At 37.8% G+C, this 22,676-nt stretch overlaps 1 protein-coding gene across 4 annotated transcripts; it reads right to left on the reverse strand.

Annotated features, from left to right (window-relative positions):
• Positions 1–2,179: 2,179 nt before the first annotated feature.
• On the reverse strand, positions 2,180–20,559 carry LOC108039134 (Krueppel homolog 1-like). 4 transcript variants are annotated; one of them, XM_017116059.2, is made up of 5 exons: positions 19,414–20,559; positions 9,615–9,834; positions 5,581–6,281; positions 3,899–5,265; positions 2,180–3,411 (listed from the first exon to the last, which is right to left on the reverse strand). In XM_017116059.2, the coding sequence occupies exons 3-5, from the start codon at positions 6,262–6,264 to the stop codon at positions 3,084–3,086; spliced, it is 2,379 nt and encodes a 792-aa protein (XP_016971548.1). In that variant the 5' UTR covers positions 6,265–6,281; positions 9,615–9,834; positions 19,414–20,559; the 3' UTR covers positions 2,180–3,083. The 4 variants fall into 4 exon arrangements, with proteins under 4 accessions (XP_016971548.1, XP_016971547.1, XP_016971549.1 ...); XM_017116058.2 differs by lacking the exon at positions 9,615–9,834; XM_017116060.2 differs by lacking the exons at positions 9,615–9,834; positions 19,414–20,559 and adding an exon at positions 7,769–8,090.
• Between the last annotated feature and the right edge of the window lie 2,117 nt (positions 20,560–22,676).

A 22,676-nucleotide genomic window follows, 5' to 3' on the forward strand; every position in this document is an offset into this window, starting at 1 on the left:
TTAAGTCCATTCGTTTTTAATGAAATTATTACGTTCTTTATAAAGGCTAACCATTTTATTTATAGTATCTGAAAGGTATGGGAATCACGGAAAAGATATTTTATTTAAAACCAAAAAAACAAAGTGATACAAGTTTTAATTTATGGATGTGCACATCAAGTCTAAGAAAATTCATTAGTTTAGCAGAAATAGCGATAAAAATTAAAATTTAATTATTACTTTGTCCCGAAATTATTGCATTCAACAGATCGAAATGGAAAACGTCTGTTCCGCTAGCTTAGCGGGAAAATAGATAAAAACAGCTATATTTTCCATGCTCACTGTTTTAATTTCTCGGACAGGTAAAGTCTTTGTGAAGAAAGTTTAAAAGCCTAATAATAAGTTCAAAAAACAAGTTCGCCAGGGGAGAATCATTAATCTTTCTAGTGTGACAGCGTTTTTGAGAGTTTATCAGAATTGAGCTACGGTCGTAAAGCGGTTTGACAGGCAGTTAAAATTCAAAAATCTTATTTGCATGAAACGGCCCTTTAAGGATTTTCTTAAGTACATCGGCAAGACGAGTCTACCGGAGTACAAAGGAATTAAAAACAATTAAAATTTCCTGTGTGTTTATCAGAATAGAATGTGCTATAGTACGACTACTACCAGTCATTTCTCCAAACTCAAAAAATAACATCCTTTGAGATGGTTGTATAATAATTTCTGCGATTAAATAAATTTGTTTTTTAAACAAGTTGCAAGGGGCGAGAATTGCAACGTTCGACTGTTTAAATCTTTCAAAAATTTTAATGTTTAGTACCTTAAAATAAATAAGTAAATAACACTCACCTGAATTTCTGATAACTTTTTAAATGTTATCAAAAATAATGTAAATGCTTATAACTTTATTAATATTTAAAATTATGTTTTAATTATTTATTTATTTATTTTGAAGAGCTTTAGAAATATTTTCCATAAATTAATAAACGAAAGAAAAGGTCAAAATCTTTTCAGCCAAGTTCGCCTGAATTGTCGATGAACAACCTAAGTTTAATACTTTTGAATGTGTGGAGTATTTACCAATTTGTAAGTTTGTCAAAAGCTTAATGCCAATTGCAGTAGGCAGTCCGGCTGAATTGTCGATGAACAACCTAATTTTAATACTTTTGAATGTGTGGAGTATTTACCAATTTGTAAGTTTGACAAAAGCTTAATGCCAATTGCAGTAAGAAGTTTTCAGCGCAGTTAAGGCTTACGATATTTTTGAAAAAAATTATAGCCTCTTTCGACCTATGGGGATATAATTAAAGTTTTAAAAAATTTCAATTTTATAAAAATCTATGTATATCATAGCTGCCATAGGAACGATCAAAAAGATCGGCATAGCTTCTTGGCATAAAAATCGAAATATAAAATTAATTAATTTTATGGAACAACTGCAAGGGTATATACAGTTTTCTACCATTCTTGTTACACCCTTGCGGATCGTAGTATAATTTCAGTCAAATGTTTGCAACGCAGTATCTCTTCACTGACCCTATAAAGTATATATATTCTTCATCAGCATCAATATAGGAGAGTCGATCTAGCCATGTCCGTCTGTCCTTCCGTTTCTACGCAAACTAGTCCCTCAGTTTTAAAGCTATCTGGTTGAAACTTGCCCAAAAGTTGTATTTCTATTGCAGGTAGTATATAAGACGAATCGAGCCGGATCGGGCAGCTACATCATATAGCTCCCAAATGAACAATCGGAAAAAAATTAATTGTTTTGTAATAACTGCAAGGGTATATAAACTTCGGTTTGCCGAAACTTGCTTTCTTTCTTGTTCAATATAATATAGCTCTTGGATAACTTGGATGCACAAAAAGGGTCAGACATTTTCAATCTGAAAAGAACGTAAAAATATTAAATAATTTATGAACTCGGATTCCAACAAGTTACATGCATTCTTATAAAAACTTTGCCATTCTGCCTTACTGGCTTAGACAGCTCCTTTTTTTAAAATTTTCACTTTCACACTGAATATAATTAAATATATCGGAGAGTAAAATGGTTCTTTGAAAATTATGTAACAGGTAGATGTATATTCTTAATCACGATCTGACACAGAGCAAGTTTATTTCAAATATATACCGTCCTTTAAAAAAAATCCATTTCTAGTATTATACCAGTTCCTGTATTAAAAAATGATCATACAAATATTTTGTATTACACGCTTGTTTATTGACTTTCTGATTTCATTTGCGATGTTTCTTGCAATATTTTACAATTTAGACCTTAATATTTAACCTTCGTTTATAAAAATTATGTTCTGGCGCACTTAATTTTAATTGTTATCTTCTCGTTTGAAAATGTATAAACCTAATTATGCTTGCTTTCTTCATTTTTATCAGTTCAATGTTCTCCGTTTGTAAAACTAATATTACCAATCCGTGATTATTACTTTCTTATTTAATGTCTATGTGCCGTTATATATAAAATATAAAATGCATATAAAATGATGGGTTCATAATGTCTAAGATGGCGCTGACACTATTGGTGGAGGAGAAGGAAATAGTTTGGCGAGCAGAATTTATTACAATAATAAATAAGTATTATGTGTATTTATAAACATTAAGTGCCAATGTGGCCTTTTGCATCCTTTATTATTTGTGTAATCATGCACATAACTTGTTAATGTGTACGGTTTAGGGTTGGAACTTGTTAAATGATCTTATTTAATTTTATCTTAGTTATGCTAATGCATAATGCCAATTGCTGCAATTTGACTAAGTGGCAACACAGGAAAACAAACTATATATGCCAAAATAAAATGAAAATATTACAATCTTGGAAACCTATTTTAAAATCAAACATTTAACAAAAATTGGACCAGTCACCTTGAGTTCCAATAAAAAAAGTAATAGTAATTTTAAAAGAAATTTTATATTTTTATAATACTTTTGGCATTTTATATTTTCGGTGGTCGAAAACAATCCCTCTGCTTTATACCTCTTCGTTTATTTTTGGCCTAACCTCAAACTTCAGAGAAAAACCTTAAACTAATTTCAGTTAGAATTTGCTTGGACAGTCTTAATGCTGATTGGGGAGATGCCTTGCACCCCTAAGAGGCCTTAGCGAATTGAATGACCGAGCTCATTCTTATCACCTTGCCCCCAGGTCCCTCCCCGGCGCCAACGGAAGCGGCGGCACTGGCGGGGGCGGGGCCATCCCCACCAGCCCCCAGAGCCTTTTCAGACTCTACCTGGCCGTCGTCGCCCTTGTTCATGTAGTGTTTGCGCTTGCGCAGCGGCAGGGTCATCACATTGCGGTCGGCCATCATCAGGGAGTCGCTTTCTGGCGAGGAACTCCGCTCTGGGGACTCCGTGCTGGACCGTAGTCCAATTGCCGCCTCCACGCGTCGCACGATATCCGGATTGGGTAGAGCGGATCTGAAAAAATTGAACAAATAGTTAGTAAGCTAGATTGCAGCTTATTTTTACCCCAACTCGACTTAATAGCAAAACATATTTCATTTATATGATTACTTGGTTCAAATTTAATGTAATTAGGTTTAGCTCGTTTTATTTGTGATACAAAATGACTGTTTTAGGTGGGCAGTAACATTTCTACTAATGTCCCGTTTTACTTCATACCTACGAAGCTTTGTAAGGATATTCTTTGACAGTAAGGGATTGAATAGAAACAACAAAAAAATAAAAATCAACAGTTTAGTTTTAACAATAATCACATAGGAGAACAGAAATAGCTAAGCTGTTTACACAAAACTACAGAAAATTAAATTTTGTATTATTACATTATATTCAGCTCTATAACTTATTCTAGAAAATAAAAGACGAAACAAATAGCACGAATTTTTTAAAGAAATGTGCACATAAGTTGGTGGATTGGTTTGAGTTGAAAGACAATAATACTCACTCATATTTGGGGACCGGCGCATAGCCCTTGTGCAGTCCGTGGCGAGCGAGATCGCCCCTTTTGAAGTGCTCGATCAGCATGGTGGCTTCATGGGTGTCATCGTAGTTGGCCGCGAGATCACTGACATGTAGGGTGGGCACCTGTTGCTGCTGGGTCTGCGTCTGCGTCTCCGTGGGAGGTAAGTTGTGACCACGGCGGAGCTGCATCATTTGCCATGCGGCTGCGTGTACGTCTTCATCCTGGACCTGGTCGTCGTGATGGCGACGCGCCATATTAGCTGCTTCGAGCAGGGCGGGATTAATCGTGGTCCCCGAGGCTTGCGGCTGAAGCTCCACAAGACCCTGAGGGGCTTGCGGCTGAAGCTCCACAAGACCCTGAGGGGCCTGGTAGTATCCTATAGTCTGCACTGGCGCCTGACCCTGTTGCATGCTCAAGTCCGTGGGCAGCTCCTCGTCCGCATAGCTGTGCGCCGGTTGAGCGCTTGATACACCACTGTCCCGGCTCAAGGCATCCGTCTCCATCTGGGCGGGCAGGTAGTGGGCCGACGTGGGTGGAGGCGAGGCCAGGCTGCTGGCCGATGGCGAGTACGTGGAGCTGAGCGAACTGGGAGAGAGTGGCGAGGAAGAAGCAATGGAAAGTGCTGCTGGCCCGGCTTTGGATCCACGCGGCTGACGTGCCTGGCGGGCCTTCTTTGTGACCGGTGGCGAGCTGGGCGGCGAGTGGTTGCTGCTCTCAGAGGTGCTGCCAACTCCTTGCAAGGACGGCGACCCGGAAGAGGAGCCCACGGATGGCAACGGCGCTGCTGACTCCGCCTCATCTTCGGGAATCTCGTTGGCGTGCCCCTTAATGTGCGCCTCCATCTCCTTCTTGCTCTTAAAGGTCTCGTCGCAAATGGTGCACTTGTAGCACTTGGAGCCGTAATGCTGCACACGGTGCAGCTTCAGCACGTGGTTGTATCCAAAGTCCCGGAAGCAGATGTCGCAGTGATAGGGCTTTTCGCCGGTGTGCGTCCGGGAGTGCACCTTGAGCTGCTTGGAACAGGTGAAGCCCTTTCCGCAGCCCGGTTCCGGGCACTTGTACGGCTTTTCGCCCGTATGCGTACGCATGTGGATCACAAGCTGGCCGGACTGGATGAACGTCTTCTCGCACACGGAGCACTTGTGAGGACGCTCGCCGGTGTGTATGCGCATGTGGCGGTGCAGCTTCCCGGAGTGCTCGAAGGCCCGTCCGCACACGTCGCACTTGTACGGCCGCTCTTTGGTGTGGATGCGCCGGTGCACCTGCAGGTTCTCCTTTACGCTGAACAGCTTGTGGCAGAACTCGCACTCGAACGGACGTTCGCCGGTGTGGGTACGGTAGTGGCGGATCTAAAAGAGTAGCGTATAGGATTATTAGCTTTAACATTTCACGAATCTTTTAAGTTGTCTTTCAATAAAAAAAAGTCATCAAACTATCGAACTCAATTTCGTAAATTTTTAAGGTACCTATCTTAAAGATAAATTGTGAAGCATTTATCGTTATAAAGACATAATATTATAACAGTTTAAAAATATAAAATATTTTTCAGCCTTGTTCTTATGGTAATAATTTACAATTTTACAAAAACTAATCAAAAATCCCAAGTGAAACATAATAACTAACAATTTCATAGATTTATAGGGGTTGTTTGGCGCGAAACTCACCAGTCTGGCAGGAACGGCAAATGTCTTCTGGCACACGTTGCACTGATACGGATCGGCTCCGGCAGCCACGTTGGCCAGGGGCTTGATGGTCGGGCTCTTGGGTATGCCAACCGGAAGACCCGCATCATTCATCTCTTTGGCCGTCGTTGAGGCGGACGCAGCGGCTCCAGCGCCCACTCCAGCGTTTAGCGAGAGGTCGGCGTTCTTGGCGTGCGACTTGGTGTGCGAGGTGTGGGCCGACTTGCTGCCAAAAGTCATGCCGCACTGATCGCACTTGAACTGCGGCTTGTTGGCGATCGGTTTGCGCACCTGGGACACAGCTGCTGCCGCCGGAAATAGGCCGGTCGGCTCCGTCTTGATCGGCTGAGCTGCTGTGACCGGCGTTGGAGCAGTCGTCGTAATACTTTCATGTTGCTGCTGCTTTTGGTGCTGCTGGATTGCCAGTTGGTAGCTGACGAACTGCTGCTGCTCCTGGTGATGCTGATCCTGCAGCTGCAGTTGCAGTTGCCGCTGCTGTGGCGTCTGCAGCAGCTCGAACTGCTCTTGCTGGCCACTGGACGGCGGCAATCCAAGGTCTACACTCGCGGTCCTCGCCGTCAGCGGGGGCGGCACCTGAAGACAGAACTGCGCCTGACTAGATTGTTCCGTTTTTATGAGCAGCTGGTTGGCGGAATAGTAAACCATGTTGGATGTGGTTGAGTCTGCATTGGGAAGAACGAAGGAAAAAAATTGAAATTAGATTTTTAGGAAACAAATACAAGTGTACAAGCAGATCATTTCATTTGTAAGTTGAATGGTTTTTGTACCTTATTTACACTTTATTCAGAGAACACCCAAATAACATAATGATCTAATTTTTAGGAATTATAATTAGCATAACCCATGTATTCATCAATACATTGCATTAACTCATTTTTATGTTTTCTGAGTGTATTCTACATAGAATTAAAATGGCTGTGATTAGTTTTGTCAAACTTTAACGACTATTTAAATTTATCTTTAAAATTGTTTATTTTTAAATAACAAGAATTTATTGGTTATATGAACTTATACCAATTTAGTATTAAAACTTTTTTGGTATATTTTTGTTTGGTTGTTTTGGAAATAATATTTATATATGTAAGCAGACGAGTATTCTAGTTTGGACCATATTGTTGCCATTTGCTCTAAATATAACAAATTAAATGGCAATTGCTTAATGCAGGTGAATCTAACTCATTTTCCTATATAATCCTGAGTAACAGTTCGGTCGATCCTAATCTGCGTCTCAGGAAAATAAAGAAAATACCCCCCACAGAACTGTTCAAACGGGTGGTTGGAAAAGCCTCGTAACGAGAAAGAAGAAGGGGGTTAAAGGGGAAAACCCACCCCTTAAATTTATTCTACGCACTTTTTGTTATTGCCGGCCGGAGTTTTCCAAAATAGGAAAACGTAAAAGCTTATGAAAGAGAGGAAAACTGTAAGCGAGAGAGGAAGGGCGTGGGGAATTGGGAAGAATTTCATTGAGACCCTTGCATTTTAAAAGTCCCAACTGGGATATTTGGGAGATATTATTATATGCCCTACGGTTTCGACCCGGCATATTTTTCTATCCTGTTCCTCTCTCTCTCTCTCCCATTCTCTTGTTTACTAATAAGATAGTATGAACCCCCACACCTTACCCCAAAACGAAAATTGCGTATACCAAAACAAAATGGCGTCGTAAGATAACTTTTTTTTTTACTTGTTTTGGAAAACACAAATTTTCGGCGACATTAGCCATTTACCTTTTGCCGACGATTTTTTTGCTTGAGTCTTGGATATATCCAACAACTCAGTGCCCGATTTGTGGAGTACATCTTTGATCCAAATATGTTTGGGTGCCCAAGTTTTTTTATCATTCTTGCTTTCGGTCATCTTAATTAGTTTTATTAATAATAATATGACTTTTAAAATTTTAAAGTCTAATCGTTACATAGGAAGTCTTACAAATTTGAAGAGATCTTTTTTATATATTTGTATATTATTAAACTTATTCATTGATTTGGGTTACAAAATCAGACTTTAGCTGAACATTTTTCAGTTTAAGGGTATCAGTCCATGGTTTTATTTGTCGGCAGTCTTCAGATTATTATGTATCCAGTTTTATTAATGTTATTAAGTTATTTTGGTTAGGTTTGACGTTTTTAGACAAGAATTTTCATTTGACGAGTGATTTTTTCTTTAATCAGATTCTTTTTGATGATTTTAATAATTTTTTTTAAATCCTTCGATTGTTGCACGGTGTGTTGGTAGGTCTGGATATTTTGCGGTGGCTGCTGCTGATGGTTGCGGCATTGGTAATGACCGCCTTGGGCCGAGCCCTTGTTCATGCGCATTTTTCTAAATGATCTCAAAATATCATTCATTGAAAAGTCGGTCATTTTAGAGGTATAGACCACATACACGCACAAACTCTACAAAATTTTTACATCGCCGCTCACGAGGTTTTCGGTTTGATGGTGTATCGGAGACTGGTGGGTGAGTTCCCGAAATATCTACCTCAAACCTAAAAAGACCTCGACACGGAAAAACCAACCACCAACAAAAATTGTCCCATTAGATCCGAAATTTCCCCCAATTGGAAAATGTTTGAGTAAAATTTCAGGGAAATTTAAGACTTGTTCTCTGTTTGAGTGGTTCGCGATTAGAGATGAAGTGTAAGTTTACTGTACTCCAAAATAGTTAGGTAGTCATAAACTGTTAATTGCTATCTGAGCTACCTGTCACACTTAAAAGCCATTCTTAATGAAAAAATTAAATAGCATACGCATTAAATATAGAAAAATCTCTTTATTGAAAAATATTAGAGTGAAATGCCAAAGGGAATTTCTCACTTTTTCCCTGTTTGAGCGCTTTGCGACTAAGAGATAAGGTGGAATGTTTCCTAACTTCAAAATTTCCCCTGTGCTTAGGGAATGAGTCATGAACAATAAAGCCAATTGGTATCTGGAATTTTTACATTTCGGTACATAGAATAATTCTTAAGTAAAATAAAAATAGCATTCGCATTGAATCAGTTTTGATGTGCTAAGTGATGAAATTATTTGATGATTCTTTGTTTTCGAATTTTGTTTTTGAAAGAAACAGATAAAGATTTGTGTTCTTATGATTGGTTTATCGTCCCTATCGCGTTTTTATTTATGTTTTTTACTTGACAGACAAAAATAAAATAATTGTAATATTGATAAATTTAACATTAAGTAGTGGGTGGACAATCGACGCCACATTTAAGGAATCCCTCCCGGAGTCCATCTATAGAAAGCCAACCAACGACCAGTTTCCACCTTCGACAACTTAATATTTATAAGAAACCTTCCAAAAACAGAATGAGCGCAAGAAGCAAATGTTGAAATACAAAAAGTTTTTGTGAAGGCAAGTTCAAAAAACTTTATCGGCTTTCGTTGTTATTGTTGCTGATGTTTATTCGGCTGTGCGTTAAACTAGCGCAAAAGTTCATTAACATTCAACACGAAAACTATTTCTGAGCGAGTATAGATGGAGAACAAGCATGATCACCGATTCCTCGTTTCGTTTGCTCGTGCTCTTTTGGGCTACCCGACCATAAAGTTTCTGAAGGTTTGAACGAACAAAATATTTTGGGGGAAAAATACATTTATCTATTATGAGTTAAAATGATTGCCCGTGTGCCACAATGCTCCACTATAGATCTAGCTTGTAATGGAAAGGAAAGAGAGAAAGAGTAGGGAGAGCTATCCCTCAGAAAAGTTAAAGTGCCGTTATTTTGTTGGGATAGCTCCGAAATGAAGAGACTTGAAACTGGTCTTTGGGAGAAAAGATTGTGTTTGGATAGATCAGTAAAGTTGCTTGACGGGTAGAATTGTGATGGCATACCATGAAATGTAAAAAACTTTATGTATTAAACATAATTTGTTAAAGATAAAAACGCTTTAAATGCAATTATCGAGCAAAGTTTTTGAAAAAGTCTGAACATTTTCAAAAAATACAAATCTATTAATCTGTTTCTACATTCACCTCTTCTCATGCATACTTACAAATTTATGGAGTTGGAGAGCTTGGGTTTGGTGTCTTTTTAAATTTAAAGCAACTGTAAGCTTTTCTCTAGATTCCTCAGCCGCACTCCGATTTGTTTATTAACATATTTCTGGGTAAGTTTTGCCTCTGTCTGAAGTATCCATTTCAAGTAGTCAACTTGAGGACTGTGATATATTTTTACCAGCCCTCAGTTTTCTAGCCTAAGTTCGATGAGCTCGCCTGATAAGATAAAGCGATAAAATTAAAATCACTCACAGTGTTTGTATTCTGGGGAAGTCTTTTCAATGAAATTGTATACATATGCACATATATATGTACATATATATATTAAAGCTCAAGGCAGGCTAGCCAAAAGAGAACTATTAAAATCGATAAGATACTTTAACAAATGAAATTGGAGCAGCAGAAATTTTCGAAAATTTCATATATTGACTCATTGAACAGACTTTGTCACAATATTATTTATATTATTGTACGAATACACAAAGACAAAATGGAAAAAGTACAATTCATTAATAAACAGTCAGTACAGTTTTATACAAAATGTCATTAAAAAAGGTACCAAATATGCCATGTCATTTAAAGTCATTAGCCCGTTCTTGAAACTAAAAAAAATTTTATAATTTTAAAATTCTATAAATTAAGTAAAATCGGCATTTAAATAAATGAAACATTTTCACCGCCTAAAACCGCCTTAACTTGACAAAAATGTATGATTTTAAAAGGATATTCTTTAAATCATTATTTAAGTTATAATATTTATGTATTTGTTTATTTTGAATAGATATCATAGCCACAAAAGCTTTTTAGAAATAAAGTACAATAAGCTCGTTTGAGCAGTTACCAAAACAAAAGAGCTCTATGGGGCTAACTTATAAATCTGATCATTCTTCTTTAAAGCTTTATTTATATTGCGAAGGTCTAGACACGACGCCTGAGCCTAAGCTGCGCTGCCGCTGCCGCCGTCCGCGATGTCGACGAGCAACGCACAATTTGCGTGGGGTGCAGCGGTTGGCCTAGGTCAAAAAGCGACAAAGACACGCAGGCAGCGAGTTACAGTCGAGCGAGAACGCACACAGAGTGGGTGGAGGGGGGATGGTCTGAGAGGGTTCATTAATGCCGGACTAGCAAATGTGGTGTAATATGCCCAGTTCACAGTTGCGCTTGTTGGCGAAATTAAATACTTGTCGTAGAACGTGAGTACACAAGATTTGAATATACATATGTATATGTAATGTAGGTACGTGTGCAGAAGTGGCCATCCCATTGACGTGTTTTCACTTTTTTTAACATCTATGTACATACAACGATTGCTACATAAATGGCGCAGCCAGGAAACCTTCCCTTTCGTTTTATACTCCATCCCCCACCCCACCCACACTGGGCGTTTTTGTTGTTGCTGTTATTGCTGCAACAGTCACCGCAAACAACATGCTTACTCATTGCAGAGAGCGACACTGAGGGTGGCTGACTGACGGAGAGAGGGAGAGGGAACGAACCAGCACGCGCATTGATTGTGAGGCTGTCGAAAACCCGCGAACGGCCTCCTTACGGCATCCCGAGTTGCTGATTCTCAGCGAGCAAGTCGAAAACCCATGCACGCCCTCCACGTGTAGTTCAAGTTCATGACAACAACGAGAGCAAGCGAGCGAGAGAGCGTGGGTCGCCACGGGTGTTGTGAGAGGGTGAGAGTGCAGCTTAGCTCTGCCGCTGCTTGCGTCGACGCTGCGCCGCAGCTAGCGCTCTGTGCAGCTAGTCGAACTGTATCTATGTGTGTGCTTCAGACAATTTTGAATTGCATACTTTTTCAAAACTCTTCGGGATATTTCGTTCATTTTAAAAATCCGCATAGAAATCATAACAAAACGACTGAGAATACCGGCTGCTACTTAATGTCTCATGTTCCCTAAAAGCAAGAATTTCAAGCCAAAGCAACAATTTTTATATTGTGTCTTGAAAATTTACGAATTTTATTAATTTGAGAGCTTTACGGCTTAGAAAAACATTACAAAAGTCAGCGGAGAAATGTAGGCTTTTAAAATTTCATAAATCGCTGTTCTTAAACAGAACTTCAGAGACCTTCTAAGAGTACCGGGTATAATTACATTACAGAATTGCTTAATATGGTTCCGCTTTAGTTACAATGCTGCTCAATAAAACGCTGCCATCAGCGGCAAGAAACGTTGATGGCGGGCAGAGCAACCTCAATCCGACAAAGGGTTAATGAACTATGAAAAAAGCTCACAACGAAATTTTTTTCGAAAAGTGTAGAGAAAAGATATCCAAAAAAAAATGGTCGAGCATGAGTGTTTGTGTGCATGAAGTCCCAAGTCACACCGCTTTTAGGGGGTGGGGATACAGACACGATCGCAGCAGAGCCAACAGAAACCACAGTCAATATATGTACATATGTACATATGTGTATGTAACATGTTCGGAAAACCTCAAAATAATTACAATAAATAATTCGAGTACACATACAAAAAAGAAGACACAATCAGCAGTAGCAACAAAGAGGCACAAGTGTTTTTTCGCTGACAACTGGCCAAAGCGGTGACAAAGAAAGGACATATGTAGCTGACATGTTGAATTAACTTTGCTTGCGCTCTCCTTTTGTTCTGAAAACCAAATTTAAAAAAGGTTTTAACGACACTCTAAAAATAATTATAATCAGTTACTCGGACTCGGGTGAACTTTTTGGGGGGAGTGCCAAAGCTTGGTGCTCTCGATATTTTTGGAGTACTACTGTGGGGGGCAAACGAGTTGGACGATAGCTTCCGGCTTAACGAATAACAATGTGACTAACAATATCGAAGGGCTTATCCCGGGGGCGTGTTTTCGAAACTGGATATACACTTGGCTCTCGCTTAACACGGGGGTTACGTTCCTAGAAATCCTCGTGTTAAGCGAAATCGTGTTAAGCGAAACATGGATTCAGTACAAAATAATGTGTTACGTTATCAAAATTTAAAATTGACAGCAAAAAAAAAAATTTTATTGTTTAAATTTGGTCTGTTTTTATTAAAGTTTCATACATTTGTTCGAAATTAACCAAGGTTATTATGTATGTACATATATGCCTTTAATAAATGAATAACATTCATATTTTCAAAATTAAAAGTTGGTATTAAATTAAAAAAGTTGCTTCATATAATTAATCAACAGGTTAAACTTTATAGAAATACTAGCAGGGTGCCCGCAGCTTCGCCTGCGATGTCTTATGTTTGCATTATTTCTGTCTCCATACAGGAAGCTCTTAAATATTAAGACAATATTTTTTAAATAGTATAATTTATGCAATGTTTATATCGAATAATAAGATTAAAAACAACAAAAACGCATTTATATATGTATGTACAAAATGCATTTATGCTAATTGGTATATCACAGCTGCACATAATTAAAAATAACCAAATATTAATTTAAATGTAAATCATTTATGACTTTACTAATTAAGAATAGTAAAAAACGAAGCTAACTGGCATAACTCACCAAATGTTTAAGTTTACATCAGAGATATCAACAAATTTGCACATTCAATAGAAAAAATTTAAATTCCGAGAAAGGCGAACTAAAATAATAATATTATTGCTCACACACGGCTATACACCAAAATACACGGTTATGCAAAGAAATTTTCCTATTAATTAGGCAAAGCCTACTCTTTGTCAATTAATAGGAAAGTTATCACAAAAACACAACTTTGAAATGCATTTAAAGTTTAAGCCAGTTTGTTTTTAAAATGTTTTCTTTTTTGGTGGCTTCTCATCAAAAAAATCTGTAATTTTCGTTTGTTTGGTGGCTTTTAAAGCTTCTTTATAGCACTCCTTATAAGGCAAAAGCGTATAAGAACGAGGTTTTTAGCGTGTTAAAAGGGGGATGGGAGCCAATTTGTAACCGTGTAGGACCGAGTTCGTGCTAAAAGAGTCCGTGTAAAGCGAGGCCAAGTGTACTTGCGATTTAGTCTAAGACTTTCTTATCTCTCGTTTTTGTTCAAATATCATTTGCTGCTGACGGGTTGCAGTTTTTCAATTCGTAATCGACACTTGGCGGAAGATCTCGAAGAGAGTCGAGCAGAGACGGTATGTATTTTGAAGATTGAAGATTTATTTTTCGTCAAAACACGTTTAACAGGTTGACTGCTAGGGACCAAATCAGCTGATGAAAGATCTTCCATAATAGAAATTCAGCACTGCTTATTCAATCACAAACTAATATTGAGATTCCAGAGAAATGGTAGATTTGGAAAACAGTTTGCCTTTTTGGGAGCGAAGGCTAATTAATGCCAGACAGAGAAGCCAGCACTGATGCCTTGAACTTGAATTTCGGAGCAGAGCAGCGACTGAAAACTGGCCTTCAAACGACGCTCGGTACAGTGAACACTCGGCATACCAGAATTAGTGAAAGACGAAAGGAAACGAATCTTGCAACACGAGCAGCCAAAGCGCTCGACTTCAGAGTGTACAGCCAACGCGCAGCGTCAAAAATTGACGTCGCTGCAGTCTTGTCCTTGAACTTGGTAAACATTTTTAATGCTGAATTTTTCGCAGGCGATTGCAGACACTCATGCAATCGCTTTCAAATGCACACAGCTGCAATACTGGCTGAGGGCGCATTGTTCATATATGTATATGTACATATGTACATACATACATACATACTGTGTCCGTACTTATCGTTTTTATATAAAAATATACAATATGTATGGTTTAGTAATTAAGAGCTTTAATGAAGAAAAAAATCTATCCTTAACTTTAAAGGCACAGTGGCTTAACAGTTTTAACAATCAAATAATAATAAAACAAATAATAATAAAACAAATAATAATAAAACAAATAATAATAATAAATGAATACATATCTAAATAATTATTATTATTAATTATCTCATATCTTGACTGACAACTTAATTAATCTAAAATATACAAATTTAAAAGTACAATTTTTATGGGTATGGTTTATTTGGCCGAAAAAAGCCTTATTTTCATGAATTTTTTTAAGCGATACGGTTAATGTCAGATCAATTATTTTAAAACCATATTAAAGTACCGCATTTAAACTACGTTTTCACAAAAAAAAAAAATAAATGAGCCGTTCGCAGCAAAGCTCCGTAGGCGCCTCCAAGAAAAAAGGTTTTGCGGTGAACAGCATAACTCGTTACTGGATCATCGGAAAAACGCAAAAAAAAATTTTGTATTAGTTAATTGTTTCTAGAGGTAACTACGTTGAGAATTTTTTTTATTACATTTTTGAATTTTTGGTAATATTTTAAAGTCAAAAACGTGATTTTAGCCTAAAAATTCGATATGTTTGTTATTATAAAATGAAAAATAATAAGTAAAAATAAAAAATTCGACGTCAGCACCTGCGCTTTTAATTGTGTGCAAATTTCAAAACGATTCGTTCCTGCAAAATCGGTTTCACCAACTTTGAAATTCAGGAGAGCGTTTTTAAAGTTTTGGACACCGAAAAATTGCATACAAAACTAGCTAACTCACCTACATTCACTGGAAACCACTAAAAAGTTAGTTTCTTCCTTGGGAAATCGTCTCAAAGCTGTCCTGAACCAGAAAGGAGGACATACCAAATATTAGCTTTTAAATTACAAATAATAAGTTAAGAAGAATGAACTGCACGAAATAAGCTGCGGCATGAAAAAAGCCTGCACATTTGGTTTTTATTTAATAAGTATTTTTTTTTTTACGATTAAGGAAATCGTTTTAATTTAATAAGCAAGTTAATATTCCCTTTTAAAATACTGCATTTAAATTTTTCTGTAATCTTTCTTAGTTTAGCAGGAATAACGACTTGAACTTTTTTAGGTAACTGCACGAAATAAGCTGCGATCCACTGTACGTTAAACTGCCCATAACTTCGGAAGTTTTACTCGGATGAATCTAAAATTTTAACGCAATATTCTTCAAATTTTGTGCATACGGAAAAAAGGGCCAAAAATTTAAATACCATCCCCCCCCTTAAGTCAACGGTTTTCTGTTTTTTAAAGTACGTTTAAGAAATACATATATTCTTGAAATCTTCATCAAATTATTTCAGGGTATAATTTAATCGTAACTGACCATAAAGAACGATGTCACGATGTTTATTAAATTGCAATCAATGATCTTTTGTATTGATGGATAAATATTATCTTAAAAATATTCTCTTCATTAAATCAAAATTGACTGTTAGATTGTTATTTTGGCGCGTGTTGATTATCAAACTGTATTTTCATACTTTTTAAAACAGAAGGGGCACGCTTCAATTTTTTATTAATTATTTCGAATAAAAAAATAATAACAAAATACTAAAAAGAAATAATAAAGATATCAGAAATTGCTAAATAATGTTTGTTAACCAAGGTCAACATTTTTTATTTATAATAATATCAAAAAAACACAGCAATTGGGTGAGTGAGAAAGAGAAGGCAACTTTACAGACATCCTATATATGGTCACGCATACTATATACAAAAAAGAGCTTGATAAACAAACAGGCAGCAATCACAAATTCACAAAAAATGGCGGATTCTTTAGGGGTCAGGGATTTGGAAGAGTGGCGGGTGCCTTATAGAGATACAGACATTTTTGGCATCACACACAAATACTCACGTACCCATACACAGGTTTAAGTATTACGCATGTCTGCGAACCGGCTTTTTTGCTTTATTCCCCATTTGCGTTAGAATATTTGGGCAGCATTCTTGCCTGTATGTATCTCTCAAAAATATACAGAACAGCAAAAATTTCCTCAGTTGTTTGGTGAGGTGTTCTAACACGAAACTCAATGGGGTAGGCACAGGGTCGGTTGCTTAATCAGCCTAAAATCGAAGGTTTGACTTTTTCTGCACTCACGAGTTTGTCATGTGACTTGGTCTTTGCCCCGATAAGTAGAAGAATACAGCAAGAATATGCCCAAAATAATTTACCGATCAGTGCAATCGGAGCGTCGAATGGGCTGATAAGGTTCATGTTTCCTTTTTATTTTTCGCTTTTAATGACATCTAATCGCGGTGTGGCACTTTTATAACAAAAACACTTGAATTTGTTGCTGTGTTGTGTTCTAAAAATAAATGCCAGTTATAAATATCGGCAATTTGGTTTATGGCAGAAGTTATTAAAACTGAAATGTTAGAATAAGCAATATGTTAATATTTTGAAAGCCGATGTTCTAATATCAAGGGTATACAAAATAAATAAATAATAAATTTTATATATTCGACCCATACGTACATTTTTGTAAGATTGACTCAAACCATTAAATCCCACGATTTTTTTATTTTATTTCCGCCTGCCGCTCTTCATTGCTATTTCATTTATTTTGGCATCCCCTACACCCACTCTCACCAAAAAAGGCGTAAGAATATAACCTAAGCACGCCACCATTCACAAAGCGGAGCGAGGTACACCAGCTGCTCTCACATAAAAACGTACATTTGAATATCACAAGAGCGATAAGAAATCGGTTGGCCACTTCAATAATTGCCAACAGGTGGAACGTGAATGAACGCAGCTACGACAACCCAAGCCAGCGCGACCCGAAACGAAAAGCGAATCAAATCTGCTTGCCAATATTGGCGATAGCGATATCAGAATTAACGTATTGTATTTTTCTACTTTATAATCGGTATTTTTGTTTTTGTGCCCCGCAATGACAATTTCCTGTGAACATAAATACCTCAATATCAATTTGCAAAGATTAAAACCGAAAAGAATTCTTCGCAACTTGCTAGTTAGTGTTATTTTCTGATTTTTTGTTTATATGTTCTTTTCCCTGACGTTGGCACTAACCTTCGGACACAAAATTAGCGAATATCTTGATAATATACAATGCGGACAGTTTAGGGCTTAAATTTTATCGATCGATAACATGTGGCCAAAGCGTAAGAGTAAATTTTTAAAAATTATTTACATATTTGGAGTCCCCCGACTCCTTACATACCTTACAAACAACCTTTAACATGTTCTTTTATTATTATTATTACTATTATTCAATGCGCGGTATAATACTGTGGGCAAAAAGTAAGGTGAATTTTCAATTTAAAATTCGCGGGCTTAAGATGGCGGACTAGTTAATTTTTTCTTGAGTTGGCAGGACTGTTGATGACATCTGGCGGTAATTTCATGTCAATGTCAGTATCAGTACTATATTTACGCTTGTGTTTACCAAACAATCAAGAGTGCATTTGTCAATTTTTACAATGTCTGATTTAATTGAGCAGAGAAGTGCCACCAATTTTGTTTGCGGAATGAAATTTCGGCTACGGAAACGTTGAGGATGTTGCGGAAGGCCTTTGGTGATTCTACCATGTCCCAGAAAAATGTTTATAAGTGGTACAAAGACTTCAAAGAGGGTCGGGAACGTGTTAATGACTTGGAGCGCCATCAACTTCAACAGATGACCAACACGTCAATGTAGTGAAGGATTTAGTGCTCAAAAATCGTCGGTTGACTGTTAGAGACCTTACTGATATGATCGGAATATCAGAAGGATCTGTGAAAACCATTTGGGCCTACGTAAAGTCAAATCTCGTTTGGTACCGAAAACGCTCAATTTCAGCACTCGTTCTTCGTGACCAAATCGCCAACAATTCGACGCATATCGTTCCGCAACCACCGTATTCTCCTGATTTGGCTCCGTGTGACTTCTGGCTATTCCCAAAACTCAAGAGACCACTCCGGGGAACGCGTTTCGAGTCGATTGAAGAGATAATAGCGGAATCGACGAGGGCTCTCATGGCTGTACGGGAAAGGGACTTTTTGGCCTGTTTCGAGGATTTGAAAAAACGTTGGAATAATTTTTTTTATCGGGAGGGGATTACTTTGAAGGGGATGAATTTGATTCAGGAGAATAAATAAAGAATTTTCACTTTACAAACAAATTTACCTTACTTTTTGCCCACAGTAGTAATTCAATAGTTCTTCAAACCGAAATATACAAATTTGCATTGTCATGACTATATGTTAAATATTTTTATAACATTTAATAACTTTGGAATGTTCTTTTGGGTCCAAATGAAACGATCGAATACCAACAAAATTTATGAAAATCATTTGTCAAGTGGCGAAATCCGTTAATAAAAGGAAGACTTGCAATGATCAGTTTGATAAAGCTGCCCTTTTCTATGAGGCTTCTGTAAAACAGATCTCTTGATATGTATTCACTATCAAAAGAAAATGGCTCGATCCGGTCAAGTGTTAAGGCCACGAAGGTGACTCACCAGTGGTTAGGAAACACCTCTTGAACATCGATCGAACCATTATCAAAAATTGCGAATACCTAGAACCATTTATATTAGCCTATTGTCATGATGACTCAATGACCGATTTTTAAGCTAATTGAGTCCTGAGTCATCATGAATAAGGTTAAGACAGACTGGATAGTTTCATTGAAGGTGTGTTTTGGGGACTTTTTTCCTTTTTCCTAAGATATACTGCATTGCGGTAATCGGTAAAATGAACTGAAATAATGCATCATGGGGAATGTGAGATTGTGATACTTTTCTAAGCTTATCATTGACGTGCCATATTCGGTTTGACGTAGATTGCAAATCTTTTTAGGAGAATCTTTTTCCTATTGCGAATGCGACATGTTAAACAATAAAAACTTTAATAATGTTAAGTAATTAAAAATACATTTGTATATAAAAATGATATAAAGAAGTTTTTATAAAACAATTCTTAAGGAAAATCAACATTTAAATAGTGTTAAAGCAATATTATATATCAAAATAGATTAGGGTGGTAAATACCAATGGCATAACAATCGAAATAATTAATAATACAGAAATGCTCACACTTACCATAAATTTGATCAGAAAAATCCGCAAAATGCAGTTTTTGAGTCCTCTTCGACTGCGAAAAGTAATCCAAAGTGGGTTTGATATTTGTGGCGATTGCTGAACACTTGTTAGATGTTTTTCTGATTTTTGAAAGTTCTATGGAAGTTGCGCGTCTAAACACGCGAATCGACCAGAGGCAAGTGTTTTTCCGCCGAAACTTTTTTACTGCGGCGCGTTTGGCGACCAGACCCGTAATCGCAATCGCTGCGACAATTCCCTCTCTCTCACTTGGTGATGACCAATTACAAAATTCACTGAGACCGTTAGAAGAGGAACATTTCTGTTTTCCGTTTCGTTATTGCTTTAGTGTTATTGTTATTGTTGTTGCTAGTACTGGCGCTACTGAGTACTGGTGCTGAGCAAGCGATCGTACGTATACTTGATGTGAAGCATTCGTGGGCGTTCGGGTCTTTTCGGCCGTGCCACTCGTTAACAACCTTCGCGCTTTGATATTATAAAATTTTTATTTTCAAGTTTAGAACCGTGCTTCTCTCTTTCGCTCGTCTCTAAAGTTTTTTGCTGTTGTTTTCCGATTTCCGTGAATATATTCTGGCGACGAGTGTGTGGTCCAATGTGCGAGTGTGTGTGCGATTGCTATTTATTATCTGCTGGGCAACTAGCATTCGTTGTTGTTATCTTTGCGCACAATCACACGCCACTATAAACAATATTGACCTAGGTTGTTATGTATGTGAAGGTATACATATGTATAACAAATTAAGGTTTAGTTTCACTCAAGCCATTTCATTCTTTGCACTTCCTAACATTACTTTTGTAGCTTAACTTTTTAAAATTTCGTTCGACTTAGGATTTTAAATATTAGAGCTGAATTTTATTTATACTGGTTGTCAGTCTTTAGATATTATGTACACACAACGTTTAAAATGTATTTATAAATTGCACTTGAGTTGAAAATATACAATGTATAAATTTAACGAGGCTTCGGCCACTCCCACTACTGTTCTTTATAAGGCAAACGAGATCAATTGGTATTGTGATTAGGTTATGTCGAGCGTTGGATGTTCTTTGCGATTTGCAGTTGCTGAGCTTTAGCTTTCTAAAACTAATCGAGGTCCAAGTTCCCGGAGAACGTCCGTCCGCGTTGCCTGCTCGTCAAAAAATACGAGAACCGAAAATTTCGCCGAGAACAAAGCTTGCAGAGGCAGCGGTTGGCGGCAGAGCAGCGGCAGCAGAGCGGCTGAGGCAGCGGCAGCAGAGCGGCTGAGGCAGCGGCATCGACTGCGACGCCAGCCCAGAATTAAAGTTGATATGTGTGTATGGGTGTGAACCGGCAATTGCCGCAGCTGCCCCTCAAACACACACTCACACACAAATGTTTGCCAATATAGGTGGTCCGCCTTCGCAGTCCTCGTATTATTCGCAATTGTTGTTGCTGGTGGCACGGCAGCGACGTCGACAGCGACAGAGGCAGCACCGCTTAACTTACTCAATAAAAATTTTATTATGATATCTTCGCACACGTAAAAAATGTCGACGGTTCGCTGGCGTTTGGTTTTGAATTGTCGGTAGGCTTTCGGCTTTCCGTTCTTATCGACGTGTTGGATGTGCTGGATGACGTATTCGCCAGAATTGGCTGAATATCAGATTTGTTAACAAAGAGTATGACTTTGCGACAGCCAGGAGTTGCCAGTCACCGTCCAATGTTCGCCAATTTGATTAGGTCTGCAGTCTAGCTGCCCCCAATCCTCGAATAAACCTTAACTTTCATAACACTAACTTCACAAGCCCGAGGACTTACAATGTACAATTTACAAGTTGAGCCATGCAGAGAAAATAGTGCTATGAAATGCAATTTTTTAGGTTTAATTATAGATTAGAATTCACTTTTCATTTTAAAAAAAGTTCGCTGGGAATTAAATGTCCAGAATTCATTTTACCATGTTTTTAAATACCAAAATCAATCATTTTGAACTGAATTATTAATATCAATCATATAACTGTCCATAACTCTAACTTTTTTGTTGGAAGATTGTTTTCAAAACCTTTTTAAAATAATCTACCTTCAATTAAAAAAAGCTTGTTTACTTAAGTTTTAAATATACATATGTACATACATACTTTTATTTTAAAAACAAAACGTCATCAGACACAATGTACTCCACCCGTAAAATGAATTCGTTTTCTGTTTTACGTTTGTAATTAAAAAGAGTGTATTGACCCGAGATTTCTTTTGTGACGACGATAACAGTGAAATGAAAATAAAATTATCAAAATATCGGCGTATAAATAAACGACGAGGGCACAGAATTCGGAGAATCCAGAAATTGAGAAATTTCAATGGCCGCAGAGTCCAACATTTTGGGCGGCGAAGAAAGCGGCGCTTAGCGCATTTCCTGCAATGCCGCTGCGCTGCTACGTCGCTGCTACTGCGCTGCTGCCGACAGGGGGGAGTGGATCGCGCGGGTCAGATGGTGCAATAAATTCAAGCTTCATCCCTTTTGGACAGCGACCAACACCAACAAAAGCGGCCGAGAGGCGCACACAAAAACCCAGACCCCAAATCCAGAAGGTCTGGCAACTTGCAAAAAGGGCAAGAGCGATGCGAGCAGCGGCAGAATCCGGGGAAATGTTCGCGTGGCGGACGTGCATTGGTTTTCAACGACATTGAGAGGACGTGCAACGATTTTCGGCCTTGTTGCACATGCAGGAGAGAGGCGGTGGTGTCGGGAATGGGATTGGGAGAAGCATAGCCAGAATCAGAACCCGCGACATGTGCGTGCGTTTGCCTGGGTATCCTCCTGGCACTTACCATTTCAAAGGCGCCGAAGGCCAAGAGTTTGTCAGCTTTTACTGTGTGGGAGGGAGGACCCTCTAAATGAAAAATAATAACAATTTAGATACTTTCCCCGGGTGAACAACTAAAACTGTCCCAAATATATTTTTAAATCCCAAATCGATTATTTTGCTTTAATTCAAAATATATATATATAGATAACCAACATTTAATTATTATATAACGTTTAACACTTATAAGTTTTTACATTTTTTATTCTACGTTTTGCATTAACATTACGGTGTTTTTGGGTCTGCCTTTGAGGTTTATCACTTATGCGTACTGTTGCCTTTGATTAAATAGTTTAGTTGTATTCACGCCACCATTTATGTATATTTAGAATTTATAATTGAAAGCCAAGTGTTACCAAAAAATGTTTGAATTATTACTGTTTTTCCGGTTTTTAGGTTTTAATATATATACAAAAGCA

Source organism: Drosophila rhopaloa, unplaced genomic scaffold (genome assembly GCF_018152115.1).
Source record: "Drosophila rhopaloa isolate 14029-0021.01 unplaced genomic scaffold, ASM1815211v1 contig_2, whole genome shotgun sequence".
Taxonomy (NCBI): domain Eukaryota; kingdom Metazoa; phylum Arthropoda; class Insecta; order Diptera; family Drosophilidae; genus Drosophila; species Drosophila rhopaloa.